The 18,685-nt window shown below is 48.4% G+C and overlaps 1 protein-coding gene across 1 annotated transcript in view; it reads left to right on the plus strand.

The window, feature by feature from the left end:
* The window catches only part of FAM3D (FAM3 metabolism regulating signaling molecule D), a 27,253-nt gene extending 9,533 nt beyond the window's left edge, over window positions 1-17,720 (plus strand). The window contains exons 5-10 of the mRNA XM_034997423.1: window positions 8-108; window positions 6,290-6,348; window positions 9,333-9,383; window positions 13,980-14,064; window positions 14,755-14,881; window positions 17,344-17,720. Of these exons, the coding sequence (XP_034853314.1) occupies window positions 8-108; window positions 6,290-6,348; window positions 9,333-9,383; window positions 13,980-14,064; window positions 14,755-14,881; window positions 17,344-17,433 (513 nt within the window). The 3' untranslated portion in view covers window positions 17,434-17,720. The remainder of the gene's footprint in view (window positions 1-7; window positions 109-6,289; window positions 6,349-9,332; window positions 9,384-13,979; window positions 14,065-14,754; window positions 14,882-17,343) is intronic.
* Window positions 17,721-18,685: the final 965 nt, after the last annotated feature.

Here is an 18,685-nt window from a genome sequence, read left to right on the forward strand (position 1 = left end):
GACCAAGTGTGGTCTCAGCAAGCCCTGCCCGGACAACTTCTTTGCCTTTAAAATCAGCAGCGGAGCCGCTAACGTCGTGGGCCCCAAGATGTGCTTCGAAAACCTTGTGTACGTTTCTTGCGTTTCCTTTCTTTTCATGGTTCATTCGGAAATTCGGAGGCTGCAAGGGCAGGCCCTGTGAGCGGCCCACACCTTCCACTCGCGTCCTTTTCCTCTGGGTGGAGGAGGCACAAATAACAATTACCCGGACAGCTTCCCCATCCGCCAGCACCTCCCTAAATGCTTCCCGGCTTCCTCTCGTTCAATCCCCCAACCCTCCCAGAGGTGGGGCTACAATTATCCCCTTTGCAAAATGAGGAAATGGAGGCTCAGACAGCATTACCCAGCTGAATGGTGGCAGAGTTAGGATTTTGAACTCCGGTCTGCCTGACAGCCAAGCTCCTGGGCTTCCTATAAAGGGGAATGCTTCTGGGGAGAGTTCAAAATCAAGATCCAGGCATCAAATTCAGATGCAGCAGATGCCAGGGCTTCCATCCAGGTACAAGACAAAGACTACCCATTATCCAAACCAGATGGTAAAGGCCCTGGGGCAGTAAGTTTATCCTACAAAAGGAGCCAGAGACTGATGGGGTTTTTTATTTCTTTATTTAAATTCAGTTTAATTAACATACACTGTATTATTAGTTTCAGAGGTAGAATTTAGTGATTCATCAATAGCACACAACACCCAGTGCTCATCACATCACGTGCCCTCAATGCCCATCACCCAGTTACCCCCTCCCCCCCTCCCACCTCCCCTCCAGCAACCCTCAGTTTGTTTCCTATGATTAAGACTCTTATGGTTTGCCTCCCTCTCTATTTTCATCTTATTTTTCCTTCCCTTCCCCTGTGTTATCTGTTTTGTTTCTTAAATTCCACATGTGAGTAAAAATCATATGGTATTTGTATTTGACTTATTTCGCTTAGCATAATACACTCTAGTTCCATCCACCTCCTTGCAAATGGCAAGATTTCATTCTTTTTTATGGCTGAGTAATACTCCTTTGTAGATATATACCACATCTTCTTCATTCATTGTCAGCGGGTATCTGGGCTCTTTCCATAGTTTGGCTTTTGTGGACATTGCTGCTATAAACATTGGGGTGCAGGTGCCCCTTCAGACCACTATGTTTGTATCCTTTGGATAAATACCTAGTAATGCAATTGCTGGGTCGTAGGATAGCTCTATTTTTGACTTCTTGAGGAACTTCCATACTGTTTTCCAGAGTGACTGCACCAGCTTGCATTCCCACCATCAGTGTGGGAGGGTTCCCCTTTCTCCGCATCCCCGCCAACACCTGTTGTTTCTGGAGTTGTTAATTTTAGCCATTCTGACTGGTGTGAGGTGGTATCTCATTGAGGTATTGATTTGCATTTCCCTGATGCTGGGTGATGTTGAGCATTTTTTCATGTATCTGTTGGCCATTTGTATGTTGTCTTTGGAGAAATGGCTGTTCATGTCTTCTGCCCATTTCTTGATTGGATCATTTGTTCTTTGGGTGTTGAGTTTGATAAGTTCTTTATAGATTTTGGATACTAGCCCTTTATCTGATATGTCATTTGCAAATACCTTCTTCCATCCTGTAGGTTGTCTTTTGGTTTGTCATCTGTCTCCTTTGCTATGCAAAAGCTTTTTATCTTGATGAAGTCCCAATAGTTCATTTTTGCCCTTGCTTCCCTTGCCTCTGGAGATGTGTCTAGCAAAAAGTTGCTGCGGCTGAGGTCACAGAGGTTGCTGCCTGTGTTCTCCTCTAGGATTTTGATGGATTCCTGTCTTTTAGGTCTTTAATCCATTTTTAGTTTATTTTTGTGTGTGGTGTAAGGAAATGGTCCAGTTTCATTCTCTTGCATGTGGCTGTCCAGTTTTCCCGACACCATTTGTTAAAGAGACTGTCTTTTTTCCACTGGATATGCTTTCCTGCTCTGTTGAAGACGAGTTGACCATAGAGTTGAGGGTCCATTTCTGGGTTCTCAATTGTGTTCCATTGATCTATGTGCCTGTTTTTGTGCCAGTACCATACTGTCTTGATGATGATAGCTTTGTAATAGAGCTGGAAGTCTGGAATTGTGATGCTGCCGGCTTTGCTTTTCTTTTTCAACATTCCTCTGGCTATTCGGGGTCTTTTCTGGTTCCATACAAATTTTAGGATTATTTGTTCCACTTTGTGAAAAAAGTTGATGGTATTTTGATAGAGATTGCACTGAATGTATAGATTGCTGTAGGTAGCACAGACATTTTAACAATATTCTTCTAGTCCATGAGCATGGAAAGTTTTTCCATTTCTTTCTGTCTTAATTTCTTTCATGAGTGTTCTATTGTTTCCAGAGTACAGATCCTTTGCCTCTTTGATTAGGTTTATTCCTAGGTAGCTTATGGTTTTGGTGCAGTTGTAAATGGGATCAATTCCTTAATTTCTTTCTTCTGTCTCATTTTTAGTGTATAGAAATGCAACTGATTTCTGTGCATTGATTTTATATCCTGTCACTTTGCTGAATTCCTGTATGAGTTCTAGCAATTTTGGGGTGGAGTCTTTTGGGTTTTCCACATAGAGTATCGTGTCATCTGCAAAGAATGAGAGTTTGACTACTTCTTTGCTGATTCGGATGCCTTTTCTTTCTTTTTGTTGTCTGATTGCCGAAGCTAGGACTTCTAGTACTCTGTTGAACAACAGTGGTGATAGTTGACATCCGTGTCCTGTTCCTGACTTTAGGGTAAAACCTCTGTTTTTCCCCATTGAGTGTTGTTCGCTGTGGGCTTTTCATACATGGCTTTTATGATACTGAGGTATGTTCCCTCTGTCCCTACACTGTGAAGAGTTTTAATCAAGAAAGGATGCTGTACTTTATCAAATGCTTTTTCTGCATCTATTGAGGATCATATGGATCTTGTTCTTTCTTTTATTCATGTGGTGTATCACATTGATTGATTTATGGGTGTTGAATCACCGTTGCAGCCCAGGGATAAATCCCACTTGGTCGGAGTAAATAATCCTTTTAATGTATTATTGTTGGGTCCTGTTGGCAAGTGTCATGGTGAGAATTTTTACATCCATGTCTATCAGGGATATTGGTCTGTAATTCTTTTTGGTGGGGTCTTTGGTTTTGGGATCAAGGTAATGCTGGCCTCATAGAATGAGTTTGGAAGTTTTCCTTACATTTCTATTCTTTGAAACAGCTTCAGAAGAATAGGTATTAATTCTTCTTTAAATGTTTGGTAGAATTCCCGTGGGAAGCCATCCGGCCCTGGACTCTTGTTTGTTGGGAGATTTTTGATGACTGCTTCAATTTCCTTGCTGGTTATGGGTCTGTTCAGGTTTTCTAGTTCTTCTAGTAGTTTATAAGTGTCCAGGAATGCATCCATTTCTCCCAGATTGCCTAATTTGTTGGCATATAGTTGCTTATAGTATGTTACCATTTTTTGTATTTGGTGTTGGTTGTGATCTCTCCTCCTTCATTCGTGATTTTATTTGCTTGGGTCCTTTCTCTTTTCTTTTTGATAAGTCTGGCTAGGGGTTTATGGATCTTATTAATTCTTTCAAAGAACCAGCTCCTAATTTTGTTGATCTGTTCCACTATTCTTTTGGTTTCTATTTCATTGATTTCTGCTCTAATCTTTTTTTAAATTTTATTTTATTATGTTAGTCACCATACATTACATCATTAGTTTTTGATGTAGTGTTCCATGATTCATTGTTTGCCTATAACACCCAGTGCTCCATTCAATACATGCCCTCCTTAATCTGCTGTAATCTTTATTAATTCTCTTCTGCTGGGTTTAGCGTTTATTTGCTGTTCTTTCTCCAGCTCTTTTAGGTGTAAGATTAGGTTGTGTACTTGAGACTTCTCTTGTTTCTTGAGAAAAGCCTGTATTACTATATACTTCCCTCTTAGGACCACCTTTGCTGCATCCCAAAAGTTTACAACAGTTGTGTTTTCATTTTCATTTCTTTCCATGAATTTCTTAAATTCTTTAATTTCCTGGTTGACCCATTCATTTTTAGTAAGATGCTCTTTTAACCTCCATGTATTTGTGTTCTTTCCAAATTTCCTCTTGTGATTGAGTTCAAGTTTTAAAGCATTGTGGTCTGAAAATACGCAGGGAATAATCCCAGTCTTTTGGTACTGGTTGAGACCTAATTTGTGACTCAGTATGTGATCTATTCTGGAGAATGTTCCATGTGCACTTGAGAAAAATGTATATTCTGTTGCTTTAGGATGGAATGCTCTGAATGTATCTGTGAAGTCAATCTGGTCCAGTGTGTCATTCAAAGCCCTTGTGTCCTTGTTGATCTTCTGCTTAGACAATCTGTCCATTGCTGTGAGTGGAGTGTTAAAGTCCTCTACTATTAGTATATTATCAGTGTGTTTCTTTAATTTTGTTATTAATTGGTTTATATAATTGGCTGCTCCCATGTTAGGGGCATAAATATTTACAATTGTTAGATTTTCTTGTTGGATAGACCCTTTAATTATGATATAGTGTCCTTCCTCATCTCTTATTACAGTCTTTGGTTTAAAATCTAATTTGTCTGATATAAGGATTGCCAACCCAGCTTTCTTTTGATGTCCATTAGCATGATAAATTGTTCTCCACCCCCTCACTTTCCAACCTGGAGGTGTCTTTGGGTCTAAAACGAGTCTCTTGCAGACAGCATATTGATGGGTCTTGTATTTTTATCCAATATGATACCCTATGTCTTTTGAATGGGGCATTTAGCCCATTTACATTCAGGGTAACTATTAAAAGATATGAATTTAGTGCCATTGTATTGCCTGTAAGGTGACTGTTAATGTATATTGTCTGTGTTCCTTTCTGGTCTATGTTACTTTTGGGCTCTCTCTTTGCTTAAAGGATCCCTTTTAATATTTCCTGTAGGGCTGGTTTAGTGATCACAGATTGTTTTAGTTTCTGTTTGTCCTGAAAGCTCTTTATCTCTTCTTCTATTCTGAATGACAGCCTTGCTGGATAAGGTATTCTTGGCTGCATATTTTTCTCATTTAGCACCCTGAATAAATCATGCCAGTCCTTTCTGGCCTGCCAGGTCTCTGTGGACAGGTCTGCTGCCAGCCTTATTGTCTACCCTTGTAGGATAAGGACCTCTTGTCCTGAGCTGCTTTCAGGATTTTCTCTTGAAACAGGTGTTTTAATAGGGATTCTGGGGTGCCTGGGTGGCTCAGTCAGTTAGACGTCTGCCTTTAGCTCAGGTCATGATCCCAGAGTCCTGGGATCAGATCCCACATCGGGCTCCCTGCTCTGCATGGAGTCTGCTTCTCCCTCCATGCCTCCTCCCACTCGTGTTCTCTCTCTCTCTCTCTCTCTCTCTCTCTCAAATAAATAAATGAAATCTTAGGTTCAAAATCCCTATTTTTTTTTTTTAACTCCAACTCACTTGAGCAAAAGAAGGAACTTAGTGATTCCCATATACAAAATGCACAGATAGCAGGCTTCAGGATCAGCTGGATCCAGAGGTTTAAACCATGTCATCAGGGGTCCCTCTCACACCATCTTTAGCTCTGTTCTCTTTTGTTAGACTCCGTTTTCTCAACATGAAAATGGGTTGCTTTCTGTGAAGGAGGGAGGCCACTGGCTGGCTGACATATCAGCCGAAGCTGGCACCCCACTGGGAAGAGAACTTTCCCATCCAAATTATCCCTATAAAAGTCCCAAGACTGAGTTTCATTGGCTGGCCTGGGTCACATGACCATACCTGGCTCAGTCACCGTGAGCAGGGACACAGGATGCTCTACTTGTCCGGGCCTGGAAGACCCGAGGTCAGTCCCAAGAACTACCTAGTCTGAGAGTAGAGAAGGACGGTTTTCCCAAGAAACACCAGAAGACCAGGCTGTGGATGCTAGGCAGGCAGCAACACAGCCGGACCCCACCCAGCAGTCCCAGCCTCTGCGGGATGGCAGCAACGCTCTGGTTTCTGCCTTCTTCCCAGCAGCTGGGCCTCACTGCTTGGGGGAAGTGGGCCGGTCCCACCTCCAACACCTCAGAGCCCCCGGCAGGACCTTGCCTCTTTTCCAAGCAGACTGTTCTCATCCAAACATGCCATGAGCATTCCTCAGAGAATCCAGCCCACCACTCGTTTCCAGGAGAAAACAGATGGCCCAAATTATTCTGTGTGTTTCCTAATGCTTCTGCATAGCGCCATGTGGGCCCCCTCAGAGTTCCAGAGTCACAAAAGCAGAGTGTTCGCTCCACACTTGGGACCAACTGTTGTATTTTGTTTTTCTTCTTCTTGTTCAGGATCATGAGTCCTGTGAAAAACAACGTGGGCAGGGGCCTGAACATTGCCCTGGTGAACGGTGAGCTGTTGATCCACCCCCCAGATAGCCCCCACCATGCTCTTAGTACTGCAGACGGGGGCTATGGGAAGGTAGTTAACATTCATTCAACCAGTACTGGCTCAGCTCCTACCACGTGCCTGGGGCCATCCTCTAGTGCATGGGAGGGGAAGCTTGTGGGGACAAAGAGTCTAAAAGACCTGGTCCTACTCTCCAGAGTCCTGACCAGGCCTCTGCTGTGTGCAGCTATCCCAGGAGGATATGCTTCTCCTGTGAAGCATGACCCCATCCTCAAGGCCATGCAGCCTAAACCAACACACATGAAACCATGGGGGGACAACCACCAACAATGTGAGGTGATGAGGTGATTGCACACGTTCATTCATTCATTCAACAAATATTGACAGCAGCTACCCTGTGGTCTCCATGAAGTTGACTGCCAATCCAATGGGGTGAGCATCTATGAAGGAGAAGGAAGCACAGCCCCGAGAACTGGGACACAGAGCTGGGGATGGGGGTCATCAGGGGAGGCTTCCAGAGAGAGGTGTTGGTCAGCTGAGCCCTGAAGGATAGTAGGGGTTGGCCAGAAAAAAAGTAGGGGAGGCTCCTTTGAGGCTGGGGCAACACTGTGCAGGGAGCAGAGAAGGAAGGAGTGGGGAGAGGGATTGGGGGCCACACAGGGTCTTTCTGGATGCACCAGAGAAGGAGGGATGACAGGTGCAGCAGGGAAGGGGGGCAGGCAGGATGGCAGGGTGAGGGGCTAAGCATCTTGCTAAGAAGTATGGGCTTGAAGCTAAGGACAATAGGGAGCCTCAGAAAGGCTGTGAGCAGGGTGTGAGGGCCTAGCCCTGCATTCCAGAAACTTCCTTCCAGCTTGGAGTAGGGAGGCTGGAGGCAGGGAGATGTGGAGGGAGGCCCACAGCCTCACTACCTTGCATGTCTTACAGGGAGCAACTACAGGCCAAGCCTGAAACAGGGACACATTTCAGGAGGGGGTGGGTTTACAGGGACAGAGTCAGGACCAGGTGCTCTGCCCTGGCCAAGACCCTCCTCTCTGCCTTTGGAGAGGCATGGATGAGATGGAGAGCAAAGGCCAATTCCCTGAATCTAAGAGCCACTTCCTGGGACAGAGGTCAAGGCAGGTGGACAAAGGGCACAGCAGACACTCAGGACGGGAAAGGCCAAGTGTGTGTGTGTGTGTGTGGCGTGACCATGTGAACACACTTAGGAAGTGACAGGGATTGGATTGGTTGCTCCTAGGGGAGCCATCTCCCTTCTGCCAAGAAATCCTGCTGAGTCGGGGGAAAGGTCAAAGCCTGGAGCAAAAATGGAGCCTTACCCAGAGCAGGAGGTGAGAAGGCAGCCCTGGCCAATTTCCGGGGAGCCCGAGAAAGGTGGGGCCTGGGAGGGGCAGGAGGCTGAGCAGGGCATGCCCCCTCCAAAGTCTTGAGAAGGAGGGTGAGGCCTGATTCACTCCATTGGCAGGTCCTTCCTCCCGGGAGGGCACAGCAGCTGTTCTACCTAATCCCCACTCACCCCCCATCCCCGAACCCTCCCCATTGGGCAGGAGGTGGCCCTGGCCACAGCCCATCTGGCTGAAACCTGCTGGTTCTCTCCTCCCTGAAATGGGCCACTGCAGAAGAAGACCTCTTTGAATAGTCTCCCAGGAGACAGGCTCAGACTAGGGCCTCCTCCTCTTCCCCTCATAAAGCACAGACAAAAACAAGCATCAGTAACACCAAGAGCTAACATTTATTGAGCCTTCGCTCTGTACTATTTCATTCAACCTCCTCCCCATGCCAGAGTGGAGTTGTGCATAGTATCCCCATGTTCCAGGTAAGAAAGTGGAGGCTCAGAGAGGTTAGGCCACGTGCCCAAGGTTACCCAGCCGATAGAATCATCTAGATTTGAACCTGGATCTGATTGACTCCAGGTGTAATCACTCAGCTGAACTAACTTCCCTAGACTAAAAACCTCTCGAAGCATCTACTGCATGCTAGCTGAGAAGTCCAAGGAATCCTCCTCAGGGCCTCAGGGTCTCGTCTGTATATTAAGCCAGCAAGGATTGCTAAAGATTGGTGGTTTTCGGTCTTTTAGGGGGCAGAGATTCCTTTAAGAAACTGTTCAAACTATACCTCCTCCCCCTAATTCCAGAAAAATATACAAATGAACATGATCACAGTTTGATGTGTGCATAGACCCCCACCCCTTTCCAAGGACCCTACACTGGTGGCTCTGAGAATCCAGGAAGGGCTGCAGTGTAAACCCCACCCACCCACCCAGCAGGAGAGCCTCCACTATCTAGACCCCTGTCCCTACCCTCTTCAGGGATCCACAAACTGGCTTGGGGGGAAGGGACCCGGGAGAAAATATAGAGCTGCCATCCCCTCTGCAACACCCCCATCTAGTGGCAGAGAGTGAGAACTGCAACTTCCCCCAAACACCTGGTTCCCTGTAGGACTTGGACCCTTTGCAAAATACACAAACACAATCCACATGACTGGACTCAGAGCTTTGAGTACATTCAGCCCACTGCAAATCCCTTTGCCTTCAAGAGTTGGAGGATTCAGATGTCCTATTTAGGAAGGAATAATGATAATGATTGCAGTTATTCTTATTACTGTTTTCCAGCTAAAATTTGTCTTGTATATTTACTACCTAGTTTAAATACATCTCCCTTAGTTCCCATAGCCCATTGTTCAGATGCAACAATTGAGGTCAGAATACTAAGCGGTGCGTTAGGAAGTGGCAAGGCGGAGCACAGATCCAGATTGGTTGGATACCATTCGATTCCAGAGATCCTTCACCATTTTGTCCTTGTACCTCTCAGATCAGCCCAGAAGTTACTGGGCCCCTACTTAGTCCTGCATGCTTTCTATAGGAGCTGACTTGACTCCGTTATTATTCCATTTTTAGGTCTTAGACTAAAGAGTAGCCATTTTCTGCAAAACAATAGACAGGATGACCTGTTTCAGGAAATCACAGTTTTGCGCTCTCATCCGCAGGAACCACAGGACTAGTGCTGACGCAGAACTGTTTCGACATGTACTCTGGAGGTAGGCACCTCTGTTAGCACTGAGGGCACAGGGTGGGCTGAGCTCCTATGGCGAAAGAGCCATCGGATTGCTGGGATGCTCAGCTCTCGTCTCCAGAGGAGATGACCAGAAAGAAGCATGGTAGGGGTGGAGGACCATCCTGCTGTCTTTGAAGCTCCTTTCTGCTGTCTTATTTAGTTGGGCTCTCCTGGCTGCCAATCCTGAGACCAGGAGTCAGGTGCAACGGTTTATTTGGGAATAGGTGATCTCAGGAAATGCCAGCAGGAAGCGAGATGGAGAGGGAGACAGCCAGAACAGTGTGTTACCAGGCTGAATGCTGCAGGCAATTGGAACTCGGGAGCCGGTGTCAGGTACATGCCTCAGATCTCAGAGGGGCAAGGGCGCTGGGGCACTCCCACCCCTAATTCCTTGGCACTTCCCACATGCCTGGCTTGCCCCAGGGCACAGAGGAGGATCTGGAGGTCAGAGAGGACCTTAAGGCAAAGAAACACTGGTGCTGGCAGTTGGAGGCCAAGCAGGTGCGCACTCAAGTGCTAAGGACAAGGACACACGGCCCAGTTTGCTAGGTAAAAGGTATTTTAAGGCCACAGGGGTGTCTCTTGGGCCCAGGGACAGGACAAGACCTCCGAAGGCCTGGAAGGGATCGCTCTGAGGCTCCAAGCTCTCTGTGTCTTTCTGCAGACCTCTTTTCTTCTCTGTCTGCATGCACGGGCACGCTTGCTGCGCTTTGGGCACGTGACCACCCCACTGTCCTCCCCGCCCTTAGCACAGCCTGGGGACCGGACCCTGCCCTACCTGGGCTGGACATTCCCACCAGCAGCAGCTTCAGCCCCAGGCTGCCTGGCCAAGCCGTGCTGGGGGCGGGAGTCTCACCCAACAATCCTGCCATCTAAAACACAGTGGAATCCGTCCCAAACTCAGTATGCCACCCACTGCCTAGCTGGCAACCTGCCTCCCTCCCTCTGGCCCGGGAGCCTCACCCAGGGGTAAAGAAGCAGCAGGGTGGCCCTTGCAGGCAGCAGACGTCTTGGTCCTGCAAGGACAGGCTTCCATGGGGACGGATGAACTGAGCTCAGCCCCCTTCTGAGTTCAGCTCAGCTCTGTTTCCCTCCCCTGTGCCGTGATCTCAAGGCCAGCTCTGGGCTCGGGCATCACTACGTTCCTGTGCCCACCTAAACACAGCCCCAGAGGGGACAAAGCCAGGCAGTAAGAAAGGGAGAAGCGCTCTTGGCTTTGCAAACAAAGGAGGGGGAGCTGAAAGGTGGGCAGTGGGAATCGGGTGCCCAGCAGTCACAGCTGGGAACGTTGGGAAGGTGATCTGCAGCACTGACTGGGCTTGGAGAGAGCAGCTGGTGCCCTGTCCTGGGCCCAGGGCTTCAGAGGGTCCCCTGGATCCCCTGATGGTCATCCTCCAGTGAGTCCCACCTCACAGGTAGGGTCTGCAGGGCCCAAGGATGTGCCAACTGGCAGCCTGCATCAGGGCCCATGCAGACCAAGGGCTAGCCAGGGCTTGGCAGTGGCTGGGGTGGTGGGGGGAGGACGGAGCTTGGACGGGCAGGCTGGGGGTGTCCACATGCAGGCACGCGAGGGCTCTCCTGGTGCAGGACAGAGCTGGAGACAGGTGAGGAGACTGGGGCAGGCTGTGGGCTGAGGGCTAGAGACCGTCATGTGTCCTCTGTCCAGGACCCTGCACGTGTTCGGGGTGGCCCGGGGCCAGGTTTATGGAAAAGGTCCAGTCTCTGGAATCAAAGACTTCAGGCTGAGGCAGGTGTCATCTTGTGAACTTCAGTTTTGTCATCTGTAAAATAGAGGTAAACCACTGTCCGCTTCAGGAGACGGATCTAGGGGATTGGGTAGGAACTGGCACCAATCAGTGGGAGGGGCCCAGGGTGCATTCAGCCTTCTCCCTTCCCTTCCGTCCTCCCTCCCTCCATCCACATGACTCAGAAGCAAGGAGGACACTGGCAGAATGAAAAGGGTTAAAAAATTTATTTTTATTTTTATTGTTTTAATTTAAATTCAACTAACATATAGTGTATTGTTAGTTTCAAAGGTAGAGTTCAGTGATTCATCAGTCTTCTATGACACCCAGTGCTCATTACATCACCCAGTTACCCCATCCACCAACCCCCCCCCCCCCCCCGCCCTCAGCAACCCTCAGTTTGTTTCCTGGAGTTAAGCCTCTCTTATGGTATGTCTCCCTCTCTGATTTTTGTCTTGTTTTATTTTTTCTTCCCTTCCCCTATGATTCTCTGTTTTGTTTCTTAAATTCCACATATGAGTGAGATCATATGATAATTGTCTTTCTCTGATTCACTTATTTTGCTTAGCATAATACCCTCTAGTTCCATCCACATCATTGCAAATGCAAGATTTCTTTTTTTTTTTTTTTTTTTGATGGCTGAGTAGTATTCCCTTGTATGTATATATACCACATCTTCTTTGTTCATCTGTTGGACATCTAGACTCTTTCCATAGTTTGGCTATTGTGGACATTGCTGCTATAAATATTGGGGTGCATGTGCCCCTTCAGGTCACTACATTTGTATCTTTGTGGTAAATACCTAGTAGTGCAATTGTTGGGTCCTAGGGTAGCTCTATTTTCAACTTTTTGAGGAACCTAGATACTGTTTTCCAGAGTGGCTGCACCAGCTTGCATTCCCACCAACCGTGTAGGTGGGTTCCCCTTTCTCTGCATCCTCGCCAACACCTGTTGTTTCTAGAGTTGTTACTTTTAGCCATTCTGACTGGTGTGAGGTGGTATCTCATTGTGGTATTGATTTGTATTTCCCTGATGCTGGGTGATGTGGAGCATTTTTTCATGTATTTGTTGGCCATTTGTATGTCTTCTTTGGAGAAATGGCTGTTCATGTCTTCTGCCCATTTCTTGATTGGATTATTTGTTCTTTGGGTGTCGAGTTTGATTAAGTTCTTTAAAGATTTTGGATACTAGCCCTTTATCTGATGTCATTTGCAAATATCTTCTCCCATTTTGTAGGTTGTCAAAAAGGGTAAAAAATAATTTAAATTTTGTATTGCTCTATTATGAACATGGATGTAACTATGGCTGATGGGGACCCAGAAACAGAAGCATTTGAGGACAAGTTGCCCCTTCCCACAAGAGATAAAAGAAGGCAATGACCTCTTAAAGTGAGAGGATAATTAATAGAAGGCACACTTCATTTTTTTTCCAGACATTACTGTCCATCCCAGACAAGAACAGATCTTGATATCTGGAGCTAATGGCTCCAACTGATTTTCAGAGTTCCCTCTTTTATCTCAAGAGTTCAAGGGCCATTTCCGTAACAGAGCCTCTGTGGTCACTGACTACAGGCCTCTGTGTTACTGAGCTAGTTGGCAGCTGGCCTTGCTTTCAGGATTTGATTCTTCCCCTAGGTCCAAGGGATCACTGGGGAATACTAAGAACTGGCTCATCTTCATGGGTGTGGGCCTGTGGGCAGGGCAGCCATACAGTCCTGCGCCTAGAGCAAACTCAGGTTTGGTGATGCTCTGCCTTCACCTGTCTTGAAATTCTTAATAATTTTTTAACAAAAGGCTCCACATTTTCATTTTTCACTGGGCTCTGAAAATTATGTCACTGATCCTGCTGATAATTACAATTCCATTATAGTGCACTTTCTGTATGCCCAGAGTCGTCGTCACATTTGCTGTCTACAAAAATGCTATGGGCAGGGCTACGAATCATCCTAGTGTGACAGATGTGGCCCCTACTTTTCCCACTAGGCCAATCTTGCCCATACTTCCTCAACCATTCAAGAGCCCCCTGCACAAGTTACACCATATTCAGAGTATCATCTGAATTATTAGTATTTTCCTTTGAATAAACTTATTTTTTTTAACCTAAATAAATATCTTAAAAGGAAATTATATCACTGCCCTAAGTTACCAGTTTTTATGCAGGAAAGGTGACCATAAAAATAAGCACAATGGAAACAAACCCATGTCCTTGAAGCAAGCTGGGTGCTGATGCCTCTGCCAGGCGCTGCACCTAGGCCTGCTCTCTGGTAAGTGCAGAGATTTCACAAGTGCAAGGAGGTGTTAAAAATGCAAAGGGAGGTTTGCTCCTTGGCATAAGCTGGAGAACTGTAGGACACTGATGTTCTCGCTCAGTGACCTGAGTTGCCTGTGGTGCGGTGGATCTCCTCTAAAGTCAGCACAGACAGGTTCTTAACCAGTGTAGAAGGAGGTAGCAGGGGGTGTGCAAAGAGCCTAGAGTTCCTGAGACATGACTGCACTCCATTCCTCAGGTACAGGTCCCCAAGGGCCCTTAGAACAATGTCTCTCAGTCCTGGCTGCACATCAGAATCTCCTGTGGAACTTTTGAATTCCCAGAGTCCACCCCTGACCACCTGCATGAGGGCACCTTTGCTTCATGCACTTTTCTCTCCCCTGGACAAGGGCTGCAGGGAGCTTCACCCAAGGTGTCGCCTCCTGCTGACCCCTGAGCTTCAGGTGGACCTCTGTGTCAGCCTGTCCCCGGTCACTCCTGGATCTTCAGGGCAGTAGCAGAGAATGAGAATGACCAGTGGTCATTTCCCGTAAATGACCAGTACCCCATTTTTCTTCCTCCCCCAGATGTTAACCTCCTGGTAAAATTCCTTAAAAAAATCCCAGAGGGCACACTGGTGCTAATGGCCTCCTATGATGACCCAGGAACCAAGTAAGTGGGAACGTCCACCTGCCCGGCCAAGGGTTGAAGGGAACCAAATGCTTTCAAGTCCTAAGTGCCTTTTCCCTGCTCTCCCGTTGGCTCTGTCTTCTGGCAGCTTCTCCTAGGGAAATAACCAGACCAGTGCATGACGACATGTTCATGGAGGCTCATCACAGCCTCGGTTACAACATTGGAAAGCTGGACACACTGTCCCTGTCCAGTAAAGACCAACTAGTTACAGAAATTATGACACATGTTGATATGTGACATTATATGTACATAGAAGAGGATCTACATCAAAAATGATGTAGAAAATAATTTAAGGATATGGAAGAATGCTCACCCTTCAGTATTAAGTGAAAACAAAACATTATAAAAGCATTGGTATGATCCCCTAGTGCGTGGGGAACAAAGATACTAAGGAAATACATTAAAATGTTACAGTGATTATGTCAAGTGGGGTGAGACTGTAATTTCTAGTTCCTCTGTGATGTTCCATATTTTCCAAATAAACATGTATATTTGTAAACAGAAGCAAACCCAGACTAGTGGCCACTCGGCCCTGTTCCTTCTGAGCACAACCCTGCACAGCCCAGCTGCTGCATCTGGAGGCGGGTGGGGCAGAGGGTAGGCCAAGTGCTTGAGAACCTTGCCCCTCTCCCACCCCTCCACCTCACTGTCCTCTCTGGTCCTCTGCAGAATGAATGATGAGACCAGGAAGCTCCTCTCCAGCTTGGGCAGTTCCTATGCAAACCAGCTGGGCTTCAGAGATAGCTGGGTCTTCTTAGGGGCCAAAGACCTCAAGGATAAAAGCCCTTTTGAGCAGGTGAGTTCCTGGCGGCCTCCCCGTCCCAGTGAGTCAGGTGGGGGTAAGGTGCCAGGGATGGATGGTCAAGGACTAGGGTGGCTTGGGAGGGACAGTGTGGGGACCTCAGAGGTCAGGGTGGCCCAACTGGCTAATCCCCCAGCAGGAAGTAGCCTTGACCATTTTGCAAAGATCTGGGTCATATATAAATGGATAAGTACCAGAAAGGAGAAGGAAAAGGAGAAAAGAAGGATGAGGGAAGTGAGGAATGGGAAAAGAGAAAGGAATGTAGAGATGAAGCCTGCATGATGGGTAGAGCATGGGGCGGGATGTCTGGCTTCTGGTCCCAACGGAAACCTAAGCCAAGCCTCTTCTCTCTCTCTCCACTCCCCTGCCCCGGGCCTCAGGCTCCCCACCAGAGGGGAGAGGATAAATTTGCATCAAGAGGACGACACAAGGGGCACCTGGGTGGCACCTGGCATCTGCCTTCGGCTCAGGTCATGACCCCAGGGTCTGGGATCAAGTCCCACATGGGGTTCCCTGCTCAGCAGGAGACCTCCTTTTCCCATTCCCCCTGCTTGTGTTCCCTCTCTCACTGTCTCTCTCTCTCTCAAATAAATAGATAAAAATCTTAAAAACAAAAAAACAAAACACAGGAGAGCCCACCTGAGTACATGGAAGGGGTCAGGAGTGGTCCATGACATGTGGTTCCACAGTCACTACCCAGGCCCCAAGTAGAGTCTGGAGTCTCAGGAGTGCTCAGGGGAGGAAAGGGGAGTTGATGATGGGGTGGAGCCTCCAGGGAAATGCTGCACGTTCTCTCCCTGTCCCCCATCTGTGCATCCCCAGCTCAGAGCAATTCCCAAATGTGGGAGAACTAGCCAGATCTTCCCTGGCCTGATGTAGTCCATTGCCTAGTGGTGAGAATATTCAGCTCTGCCCAGATTCCAAGGCAGGCAGCTAAGAGTCGATGATTCTGACATACAGGACTACGGAGGAGAGTGAACTCTATCCTGAAGGCAGTGGGGACCCATGGAAGGCTTAAGCGGAAAAGCAATAAGAGCAGATTGATATATAAGAAACACTAGCATTCAGCAAGCACTTGCTGCGTGCAGGCTCGGCTGAGCAAGTTACCTGCAGTGCTTTCTTTAATTCCCGCGATGAAGTAGGTACAATTCTGCTCCCACCCCACAGTCGAGGATCTGGAGCCAAGGAGAGGTTTTAACCAGCTTGTTTGGATCTGATGCGGATGTAGCTCTCATCCAGGTCTGGCGGCCTCCACACAGATTCCCGTCCTGATGCTTTTAGCACAGCCTCCCTGGCCCAGCACAGGGAGAAGGCAGGGAGGAGGCCCAGGCAGTAATCAGACCTGAGGCACAGCAGCCTGCAGGGGAGGGGCTGTGGGAGGCAGGGGAGCGACCGCCTCAAGACGCTAGACTCCAGGTGCGGGGACCACAATGGGCTGCAAGGGTTTTTGCCTTGTCTGGAAAATGCTGGCTTGATTTGTATGTGTGAGTTTCTAAGAGAATGAATTCAGGTGGTTAGAAATTCCTTTTTTTAAATGGTGATACAAAGTAGCTTGTGCTGGAGTAGACAAGGAGGGAGCCCTCTGTTTATAGCCTCCAGGTGAAGAACACAGGCAGCAGAGTGGGGCTCCAGAGCATCCCTGTGCAAGGAGGGGATGGGGAGACCCATCACCCAGAATGAACTGGAGACCACGATGTGAGCGGAACCATTAGGTCCTTTGTTCTCACACGTGGTTCTGGGTTTTAGAGACGTAGCATCTAGAATTACTTTTATCCCTAAGGGTTAGCCCCAATTATTCCTTTTATCCCTAAGGGTTAGCCCGGGTAGATTTTGCTATTTACATTTTTTTCCTCCATAAACTAAGCCTAGGCACTTTAAACACCATCTTAACTGATTTTATTCTCTCTATATTTATTATTAATATTACACAGCGGTTCTGCCCCAGGGTTACTTTAGCCCTCTGTGCCTCAGTTTCCCCATCTGCAGAATGGGATGGTAATGGTATGCCCTTCTTAGGGCTATTGTAAGGAATAAATACATAAGGCACTTTGTACCTGGCATAGAGCAAGTGTTCACGAATTGCCTCTTTTCATTGTTGTGCTGGTTGGTTGGGGGTGTCCTAGAAAGGCTGATGGAGAATTTGGCAGAGGAGCTAACGTTCTGCAAGCCTGCCCCCCAATGCTTGGTACCCCACCCCCCCAGGGCAGGAGGCGAGAACTGAGCTCTGATCTCCTCTGTAAAACCCTGGGCACGTGGCCGTCCCTCTGCACCTCAGTTTCCCCACCTGTGAAAGGGGCTGGTCCTATCCCACACCGCCGCCTCCGCATGGGGCTGAAGCAAGGGCGAAGTGAGTGAAGGCAGGAGGTCTTAAAGCGCAGTGAAAACTCAGGTCTGACTCCTGAACAGCCTCCCCCATGGTCCGCGTTACTCTTTCTCTCTCTCTTCTCTCTCTCTAGTTCTTGAAGAACAATCCAGACACGAACAAATATGATGGCTGGCCGGAGCTGCTGGAGCTGGAGGGCTGTGTTCCCCAGAAGGTATTTTAGGGCGGCTGCAGGACCCAAGAAGCCTCTAGCTGTCCTAACATCAGCTGCAGCGGGGAGAAGGAAGCCAGGTGGCCTGTGGAAAGTTCCCTGGTGGGGAGGGGGGTCCGCGCCCTCTGCACACCTCCCTTCTCCGGAAGCAGCGCCCTCCCAGCCAAGGTGGCCAGCCATCAGGGGTCCTTCTGGAGCCTGTCTGCTTTCCCTCGAAGCCACGGTCGCGCCCAAGGAAGGACGGACTGCCCGCACCTGCGGCACACCATTAAATTTTATTTTTGCTGATTTTGAATGAACTCTCTGACCTTCTGATGTGCTGCGTTTCTCCCTGGGATCGAACTGGCCCAGGCCGGGTTGGCTCGGGCGCAAGCTGGGACGAGTCGGTGACAGCTTCGGGCACCAGGTTAGGCTGCTGGAAGACAGGCTGATGTCCTAGGGATTTTGCTAAAGGGTGAATGAATGAATCATTGGCTCCCAGCATGAGATGTAAGACCCCCAGGAGCAGAGAGAACTGGAGGACGGGACACGGAGCATGTTGTCTTCCTCTGCTGCTTGCATGAGAGCTGGAGGCTCCAGAGCCAGAAGGGCGTGGGGCGGGCACCATGTGAGGAAGGCTGGGAGGAAGAGGCAGGCTGCTGGGCAGGCTTCAGGGAGGACGTCCTGGCCAGCTTCGTCTTCGAGTGGTTCCCCAGGAGCTGCCCCTGAGATTTATTCGGGAGGTGATTCTGGAAAACAGTGGGGGTGGGGAAGGGAAGGCAGCCAGTAAAGGCTGTGTGGTCGACTCTCCTAGGGCCGTGGGTGAGTGGAGCTCAGTTCCTGGAGGACCCCCAGGAATCAGTGTAGAATACACACATCAGAGATTTCTGAGCCAGGGTGAGGGAGCTGAGCTGCTTGTGCTGGGGGGCTGCTAGTGTTGGGGCTGATGGGAATTCCTGGGCACCTCTTGTCTGCCCTACAGAGGAAAGCGTGGCCGTCCATGGCTGCACAGTGAGTCCTTAGCCAAGAGACGTTGATACCAGCCACTGGAGCCCACGGAGGTGGTAAGGCCCAAAGGATATGGTATAAATACCCTGCCGGGGGTCTCTGAGAAGGGCCATGGGTGGGGTGCCTAGACTAAATCCTGGGAGGGGGACATGGAAGCAGACAGGACTGGTACCTGGGCTCCTGGAGTGTGGGCCAGTAAGACTGCAAAGCTCCCGCAGAAGTGCAAATGCCCTGAGCCGTGGGCCAGCAGGTGGGTCCTGTGCACACCAGTGAGGTG

The sequence above is a fragment of the Mirounga leonina genome, unplaced genomic scaffold, assembly GCF_011800145.1.
Source record: "Mirounga leonina isolate KUSES-001 unplaced genomic scaffold, KU_Mleo_1.0 Mir_94, whole genome shotgun sequence".
Taxonomy (NCBI): domain Eukaryota; kingdom Metazoa; phylum Chordata; class Mammalia; order Carnivora; family Phocidae; genus Mirounga; species Mirounga leonina.